General features: G+C 38.5%; 2 protein-coding genes across 2 annotated transcripts; both read left to right on the top strand.

The window, feature by feature from the left end:
- The first annotated feature begins 5008 nt into the window (after positions 1 to 5008).
- On the top strand, positions 5009 to 6959 carry LOC6583139 (methylenetetrahydrofolate reductase). Its single transcript, XM_002008781.4, has 3 exons — positions 5009 to 5751; positions 5837 to 5937; positions 6438 to 6959. Exons 1-3 carry the CDS (start codon positions 5112 to 5114, stop codon positions 6849 to 6851), a joined length of 1155 nt encoding a protein of 384 aa, XP_002008817.1. The 5' UTR covers positions 5009 to 5111; the 3' UTR covers positions 6852 to 6959.
- Positions 6960 to 7869: 910 nt separating this feature from the next.
- LOC6583138 (protein arginine N-methyltransferase 1) lies at positions 7870 to 9208 on the top strand. Its single transcript, XM_002008780.4, has 2 exons — positions 7870 to 8330; positions 8386 to 9208. The coding sequence occupies exons 1-2, from the start codon at positions 7939 to 7941 to the stop codon at positions 9008 to 9010; spliced, it is 1017 nt and encodes a 338-aa protein (XP_002008816.1). The 5' UTR covers positions 7870 to 7938; the 3' UTR covers positions 9011 to 9208.
- The last annotated feature ends 563 nt before the right edge of the window (positions 9209 to 9771 follow it).

Raw genomic sequence — 9771 nt, 5'->3', positions numbered from 1 at the left:
CTCCTACTCCTTGGTACTGTCGTGTTATAATTTTGTTGGCATGACGAATTGGGTATACTACGTAATTAGTAAAATATTTTTGTATAAACTCATTTGCAAAATAAGAAGGGTATATTGGCTTTTCCCGTCTTGCTCTCTGAAGAAACACAAACAAATTCGCTGATGCTTAAGCTAGAGACTGGAAGTTAGCAACTCTTACTTCTTGGTAACCTTGATACTTGGGGAGTAATATATCGGGCATACTATGTCTACTGCTTTAGATTATAAATTAGGAATGTATAATTCGGGATAATACGTGGTTTGGCAAATCCAGCTATAGTTCCAGCTAAGCCAACATAATTTGATAAACAAATAACTGTCGTAACTCCCTCTTGAGATATCCATTCCAACTGGCAAACTTTTGCTATAGAATTTAAAAACCAAACGTCAAATTTTAACAGAATCGCCAGCGCCACAAATAGACCTATAAAAAAAATGTTATTTGGGATATTCCAAGTGAGATCATATTGATTTTTACACATATTTAACTGTTTTATTTTTACCGTGAACTACTAATGGGAAATCGGTTACATCCATCCGCTATATTCATATGACTACTACAAATATATTTCATCTAAGCAGTTGCTCTGATTAATAAAAGCAAATAATATTATCTTAATAGACTATACTTTGGCATTATAGATCTCTTCTACTTATGCTCCTAGTATTTCCTTTTGTCTTACATACAGAATTTATTGTCCTTGAAGCAGGCAGCACCTGTGTTGCCCATACACATATAAGGATAGCCCTAAATACACCCAAGTCTTGTGAGCTATTCTCACTTCTTTGTTTACGCGCTGGCTCCTTTCAATTGTTTTAATATTGGATGCACAAAAATTCATAAATTACGACAACGAGGAAAAAAACGCATTTCAGATGGCATTTATGCTGCTGTTTATTTGTGTGCTATTAGAGACCAATATGACACGATCCGATCTACAGTGTGCACCCCACACAGGCGACGCCTTTGGTTAATTTTAGAATCTTGTCTCTAAGACGAAACGAAATGAAACGACAAATCTGTTTAAACAGGTTCCATGCAACGCATTTCCGATCATGTGTGGATATAGATGTGTGTGTGTGCGTATGTGTGTGCATGTGTGTGTTGAGGCTATGGCAAGACATCCTTAGGGTAGCAACTGTGCCACATGTGCCGCACTTTAACCGAAACAAATTTTAATATAGGCCTAAAATATACTCATACATACATACATAAATCCCTCTCTCTCTCTCTCTCTCTCTCTTTCTCTTACTATATATATATTTCAAGGTCCGGTTGAAGCCCAAAACTTCTGTCTGCCTGCAGCTGCATCAAATTTGAAATTAGGCAACTCCGCAGCTGATTTAGTGCCCACTTTCTCAATGTCGCCAGCGTTTTTTTTTTGGGTTTTTGGGATCGGTTGGTCGAGCAGGTCCCTCTCGGTCGTCTAGACCTATGTAGTTCCCCTCGCTATGCACCCTCTGCGTGTGTGTTTGCCTAAGCGAATACTAATAATCATAAACAATTTTATATCACTGAAATTATCACAAATAACAAAATATTTTTATTAACGTCGGAGCCATTAAAAGTCGTAAAGTCGTCACGAAAACGGCTCGACGTAAAAACTGTGAAGCCAACAAATACATGTACATATATATAGAATGAGAGAGAGAAAGGAAAATCTATATGCAACAAGCTGCGCATACATTAACTTTTTCATAGTCAACAAAAACTAATTGAAATGCCTAACATTATAGACTCCCAGGAATGTCACACGATGTGGCAATCTGATTTAGATTTCAAGTGGGCAAATCATAAAAAAATAATAATATCTTAATTTATCATACATAAAAATCTAATATAAGAGAAATTCTATTCAGAGTAGAGATAAAAGATTAATGAAATGAAAATAAAAAATAAAAAAAATATTGTATATTGGTTTTATATTCTTAATCAAAATTATAGGTATTATTACAGACAATACCCATTCGTAGAATCAACTTATGATATAGTAATACTAATATAAGATACACTAATTATATAGTTATACAAATATGTATACTTAACTATACTAATATATAATAATAATAATACCATAAGATATGGGATATATGTAGGTATTATTTCCTTTACATAAGATGAACTTCCTCTGCTAGAGCCGAAAGGAAGACATGATTTATGTACATACATACATACAATACATACATACATATGTATGTACATATTAGGACTGCTCAACCATGAACATGTGGACGGTTCTTATATACATAAGCAAAGTCAGGATCAATTGGATAAGCTAGCATGTTTAAGCATGCACGATTTACCAAAGGGGCGAGAACGTCTCTGCAGGAATCTCCTGAGGTCAAAAACAAACTCCAGACTCTAGAGATCACTTGAGCCGTCAACATGTTTGTGCTTGTAAAGACTGTTCAGCTCACATTTGATCTATACACTAGCTCGCATAAGTCTACGTACATTATGAAGTCATTCAAGTTGTGCCTAGTTATTGCTATAAGACTGATAATTTTCACTAATTAACTGATAGTAGTGGTTGATTAATAATATGATCATAGTTTAATAGTTAATAATAATATCATAAAGTCTATAAAGTCTTAGGTTTTAAGATAGACTTTCTTTTAGATTTATACAGAAAAGCCTAGAATTTCTTTGCTATAAAAATACTGAATCATGACAAAAAATTATTTAAAATTGAAAAACAAAATCTATAATATTTATACATTGCTAAATTAAGAAATTTTAAAATAAAACTAAAAACTCATAAAATAATAAAATAAAATAAAACTCAACAACAATTTTTAAGCCAGATCAAAGCTATCTAAATTAGTTACAGAGAGCTCAGCTTAAGCTCTGGCTAAAGATAATGTCCAGTTGCCAACGTAGTAATTCGAGTAGTTAGGCGAATTGGCCAATTGGACCGTTCAAATGATTTATGCTGGCCATAAATACAAGAGATCTGCACTAAAGGCCATATATCAACGCTGTGCGTATAGCACATTTGAACAGGTAACAAATCGTTATGAAGGTATATGTATATACAAGTATACATATTGGAATATATAGTATATCCCATATGGAGGCAACGGGCTGTTGCTGTCTAAGTGCAGACATTTGGAACACACAATTTCGAGGCGGAGTCGAGGCACTAAAACGAATCTTTAATTGCTACTTGACGCCCGTCGGGACAGAGGGAGTGAGACGGAGAGCGCGAGAGAGGGAGAGGGAGGGAGCGACTCTTGGCTGTCTTCTGATTTTTATTAAAGTTTCGATGTTTTCTTTTTATGCACCTTCAACAAAGTGAAATGAGTATATTGGTTTTGTCGTCCGGTTCGTCCGTTTATCTTTCCATTTCCATTTCGGAGCTATTGAAGCTAGGACATTATATTGTGTAATTTAAATTGTCACGATCTTTTTGATCAGCACATAATGGGCGTGGCAATTCGGAAAATGTATTATTACTTGAAATGCTAGAGACTTGAATATATGAATATAATATAAAATTTTTACTATATAACCCGATTATAACAGTTGTAAATCTATGTATATACATATATGGCTACGTCTATTGAGGGTGTCAAAAGCTAACAACTAACTAGTTATCATTCCCTATTAATTAGTACAAAAAATAATATAAATATGCCCATTGGAAGCTTGACAAATCGAAAAACAAAAACGATCTGGCAGAGTTTGGGCTTTGAATGGGCATTCTTCAGTCGGTAACGCCCGACTGCAAAAGTCTTGCTTGTTTATTTTAGTATTTTTGGCCAGGCTCTGCGATCTGCATGTTTCTTTTTCTTTTTTTTCTGGTTTTTTTATGGCTTTTGAGTGTTGCCAGCGGCATTTAAATTATGATTATGGCTCTGGAGCGTAACCCAAGTGGCTCGACTTCCCAAACTCAACTCGTATCGGCATCGGCATCGGCATCGACATCGCATCGGCAATGTTTGCTGCAAATGTTTTCAAGTGGACGTTTGCGAAGAGCAATTAAATCTGCCTGCCACATGCCCCAGCCTCGTTGCCTCTCAATTGATTTGCCTTCGCGTCTCACTCGCTCTCTAATCTAAATGGACTGCATTTATGTAATTAACGCCATCAAATCATTTTGCCCCAGTCGCCAACAACAGCTACAACGAAATGGAAAATTGGAAAATTGAAAATGAAAAATGGAAAATTATCGTAAAACTCAAATACTGAATATGAATAGAGACTTCGTTTGTTATGATTTGTTGCATCGCGTCTTGGCCCAATTGCAGCAAACTACTTGAAAATGGTTTTTAATGAAACATCTCATTTGTAATCGATGTACCACAGCCTCCAATTAGATGAAAGCAGAAACTATTTAGAAATTCATGCTGAAGTGCTGCTCTTTAATGTGAACATAACCTCACACTTAAAGCACATTAAATGCCGCATACAATTGATCTATTCAGATCGAAATGTTCCTATAAAAGAAACAATAATTTCGATTACATACTCACTGTTCAATAGAAAAATAATAAATGATGATATAATCTATTACAATCTAAAATCTCCGATTACTGTGAAAAATAATTTTTAATTTCTAAGATCAATTTTACGGTATAAAACTCATTGATAAATGTAAAAATTATTTCGAATTTCTAAATAGTCTAAGAGAATAATGCTATATCTATCAAGGTCTATCATCTGATTCTTTTCCTTGTGGATAAAAAGTTGATCAAAATACCCAAGAACCCACGAGAGGATCACAGAAAAAGCGCACAGATGGAGACGGAGACTTAGTTCTTGATCATTTCGATCATTTGTTGATTAAGAATAGAATATATCTTATATAATTGCCTCTTCCTGCCTACTACATTCATTTCAGGCCAACAATTATACCGTCAACTTCAGGGTATGTAAATGCATATAATGCTAATTTCACAATATAATACTTTGTAACATCTCAATAGAGTGAAATAGAAATCCCCTTTACATCTCGATTTCAAACCACAGTACACATTGACAAACAAGTTGAGAAATACGATAAGATGTATACGATTCAGGGTAGGTGCTCGAGGAGCACGTGATATTCGTGCAGAGAAGGGGGGGGGCGATGAGCCGAAGCCGTAACGCAGCGCTGCTGCCGCCGCTGCTCCGGAACGTAACGCCGTTCGCCGTCCAGAATCGCGTCTATCGGCACAATAAGCGTAATCAGTTGACAGAGCGAACTGACCGAGTGAGCATGCACAGCTTGGAGGCGAATGCGATGCGCAGCTTTGCTGGCGATGCGTCACAGGGCCTGATTGAGCCCTGCTTTCGGTATACACCTGAGCAGGTGGCGAACGCCGGGGAGCAGCCGTATGTGTCGGATGTGGTGCTGAGCAAGGTGGAGCGGCGCGAGTTCTTCTATGGCATTGAGATAACCGCCCAGAGCAACGGCAAGCTCACCTGCGTGGACTTCAACAGTTTTCTGCCCATCTTGCCCAGCTTCATCAGCATCGTGTGGCTGCCGCACTATTGGAACGTAACGCCCCTGGAGCGGGTGGAAACGCTGCAGATGATACGACACCTGGAGCCCTACATACCGGCCATGCCCCACTTCAGCGTCTACAAGCAGACCAAGAAGCGCATCAACGAATTTCTCTCCCTTAACTTTAAGAATCTACTGGCAGTCAGAGGCGACAAGCGGGACGACAACCAATTCTATCTCTATGGATATCAGCTGATCGAGCATGCCCGACGTGTCCGCAAGGGTGAGTATTTTAATCTCCCTCACACATTTCTCTCTTTCCCTCCCACTCTCTTCATTTCTGAGGCGTTTACCCTCTTCTCCGGCAGAACATATATCAATTGCCGTTCCTGGTTATCCGCAGGGCCATGTGAGCTTGGATAAGGGAAAAATAGATATGGATCAAAACATAGCATTCTTAAAGATCAAGGTAAGTGTTAACTGAAAGAAAGATATGAGTCTTAAGTTACCCTGTAGCTTATGCATGGAGTCAGAATACCCCATTTCTGGTTATATCACAGAACATGTAACATATTAATGAACTTCAAGTTTAGAAAAGCTTGCTAGCTCGATATATTCCCCAACTTTGAACTACTCTGCTCTTATTTTGACTTTTCTATAGAATCAAAGGCGTCGCATTTGGCCCTTAGAATGAAAAATTTATCGAGGATAATAAGAACATTTATTTGTTGTTGAGTCTAGGATAGCTGGAGATTTTGCTTGATTTGATTGATGTTGCTCCTTTACATCAATCTTTATCAAGTCTGAAACAAAATACAGGGTATTTTCTAGTCACCCCATTGCCAACACGATCAGTTTTGTTTTGATTCCGTTAACCTCATTCAATAGTATGTCTTATCAGCGCAGCTCTCGCAGCTCTTATCCCTCTTATCAGCATTCGTCTCCTCACTATGGCTTTTACTTTTACAGGTTGATAAGGGAGCGGATTTTATAATCACTCAGATGTGCTACTCGGCAGAGCTGATAATCAAGTATGTTCAAGCCGCTCGCGACGCCGGCATCGTAACGCCCATAATGGTGGGCGTGGTGGTGCCAGAATCTTTGCAAGCCTACAAGCTAATGGAAAAGATCACGAAAATAAAGCTGCCGAGAAAAAAACTCGCTGAGCTAAAGAAAATCGAGAAAGACGACGCCAAGGTGCGCAAATTCTTTGTCCACTCGGCATTAAGTACCATTCTAAAGGTGTTGGACGCCAAGCTAGACGTGTATGGCTTTCAGTTCTATACGATGAATCGTTTTGGGGCCGTGCACGATGTGCTTCGTAAGCTGCGCAAACGGGGTATACTGAAGGAAACGCCGCCAGATGCCTGCGAAGATGCTTAGAAGTAGTAGTATACATTCGGACTATAACCAAATTTGTAGTTTTATTTTTTTTTACAGAGAGAGCCAACAAACAAATTTAAATAAAAATTTTATTTGTGTATGATAAAAGCAAGAACTGTTTAGCTTATATTATACTCAGTTGCTCACATAATGTGAAATATTGTCACTAACCAGAAACAACAACAAAAGTCGCAATGTTTTTACAGCAGTCCCTCATAGGCACGCTTACATAAAAGCATACACACATTTATTTATATACATATGTATGTACTTATTCTCTGTGGCAAAGCCCCAACACAGAAAAATTACCAATCGCATCTACGCTTACCGATCTTCTTATATGAGCGAGTTGAAAGCTTGAGCAACAAAACACAATGGGAATTAGATGCATACGAAAATGTAAGGCATTGAACGTACACACACCCACACATACATGCATGCATTAATTCGAGAGCGCAAAATTGAGAGTAGGATGAAAAACAATAGCAAAGTTACAAAAGCGAGCTTCCACTACCTGCTGAGCTGAGCTTACGTCTTCACCCTCTTCCTTGCTGGCAGAGCGAGAGCATCCGATGCGAACAGCCGATGGTGAAGAGCAACACGATGCCTCTCGCTCAGTTTCTTGTGCTGAAAAATGTTATTTCTATGCTTGTCCTATGTACAGTGTGTCAATAAAGAACTTTTGCCAGTATAAAATTGTATCGAAGTTTCACTTGCAAATAAATGTATGAGTATATAAGTTTGATATAGCTTCAATTATTTAATTATATAATATTATTATTTTTATTTATTATTAATGAATTATTATCCGTTATTATTATTGATAACACAATACTTATGTCAACACTTCTTCTCAAGTCGACGATGTTTTTGCACAGCCACTGTAAACTCGTATTTTCGCTCATATGCCCATAAGCAAATTCCGTTAGAATTGTGCTCGATTATTCTCTTTTCTCTCTTCGTGCCGTTGTTGGTGTTGTGTTTAGCTAACGATGTGTTTAGTATGTGTCTCCATTCTGCATGTAAAATGCACAACAATCTGGCAACGCTTTCAGCACGGATGTTCAATTGAAATGCAATTTCTGGAATGTTGAATGCGAATATGCTAAGAGATGACGATGGAACACTTGCAGTAGAGGAAATCTCTGCAACGACCTATGCAGAGTTTCTGCAAAGGCACGAGGGTGTCCTGCACGACGAGGTGACCATGCTGGGCTTCAAGGCGGCCATCGAAGCCAACGCGGAGCTCTTTCGTCAGGCCACCGTGCTCGAGGTGGGCTGCGGCAGTGGCTGTCTCTCCCTGTGGGCAGCCCAGCAGGGCGCGGCCAAGGTCATTGCCGTGGAGCCGAGCGCCGTCTGCCAAGTGGCGCGTCAGCTGGTGCGCCACAATCGCTTGGAGCACGTGATCGAGGTGATCCAGGGAAATGTGCAGCAGCTGCAGCTGCCCCCCGTCGACATCATCGTCTCCAAGTGGATGGGGTAAGCCCATGTCCAGCGGGTAGGCTACTCTACACCTTCCGTCCTCTACTTCCAGCGCCTGTCTGATGTACACTTCCACCCTGGAGGCTGTGATCTATGCCCGGGACAAGTGGCTCAAGCCGGGCGGCCGCATCTTCCCGCAGCTGGCCAATCTCTATATGGCCATAGCCGAGCAACCCGAGAAGCAGCCATCTATGTCTGACTATTGGACCCGTTACTCCGGCCTGGATTTGCATCTGGCCTGGCGCATCGTCCAGCAAACACCTGTTATCGATTGCCTGGACGCTACCCAGGTGATCACCCAACGGCAGCTGCTGCGCCGCTTCGACCTGAGCACGCTCAGCCTCCACGAGCTGAGCTTCACTGTGCCCTTCCGGCTGCTCAGCTTGCGCCAGTCCCTGGCCAAGTGGTTTCTGCTCTACTTTGACTTTCAGTTCCCCAAGCTGAAGCCAATCACCACGAACCCGAATGCCCCGCCCACCCAATGGAAGCAGACGCTCTTCCACATCGACGCCCATCTGCCGCTCTGCATTCGGGATTCTGTGAAGGGCCAATTCCAGGTGAAGCGCGCCACGCGTCACCTGGACTTTGACATCGATTGGAGTTTCCAGAACAAACTAGTTCACATTCCCATGCATAAACAAATCTATCGCATGCAGGGCAAACCGAATGATATATAGCCGATATTGGATATCGAGAGAGCAGTCATTTACATATTTTATATCTACAATAATATATTTTAAGTAGGTAATAGGTATTTCTTATTTTATATACCTATTGTATTTTCATATTGTAAAGACAATTCTAATTTGTATTATAGGAAAGACTATAATATATTTTATTTTTATCACATATGTACATACATATGTGCATCTTAATGGAATGTTCTTATTGGATTGCCGATTAAAATATTAACTAGCATGTTTTTAAAAATAATAATAATCTCTAGAAATGAGAGTTTTCAAAGTTGAAAGATATTTTTTGTTTTATATTTTTTGTGTTTCACCTGAAATACAGGCTAAATTAAATAGAAAAATATATAATATTGTTTAGGAAAATTGCATTATTTTTATGGACGTGAGGAAATTAAATATATTTTATTTTCTTTTATTTTTACTTTATCGTTGAAATTGTTAAATTCAAATAAGAAAATTAATTAAGCAACCAATTCATGAATATATGATATTTATTATTTTATATCATATTATATTATATGATATTATATTTTACTATATTATATTTTTATATTGCATTTTACCATACTATCTTACATTTAATATTACATTTTATTATATCATATATTTTTTTTTTTATCATATATTATTTTATATTCACTCAAAATCAAAATATTCTGATATCAAAAATATGATATCTTTATACATAGATAATCATCGATAATAAATTTGATTTTTCCTACTAACACTGATGTTTTCTACGTCTG

The sequence above is a fragment of the Drosophila mojavensis genome, unplaced genomic scaffold (assembly GCF_018153725.1).
Source record: "Drosophila mojavensis isolate 15081-1352.22 unplaced genomic scaffold, ASM1815372v1 contig_74, whole genome shotgun sequence".
NCBI classification, from domain to species: Eukaryota; Metazoa; Arthropoda; class Insecta; order Diptera; family Drosophilidae; genus Drosophila; species Drosophila mojavensis.
Note: the sequence above shows the minus strand (reverse complement) of the source record. Positions and strands in the feature narration are given on the sequence as shown.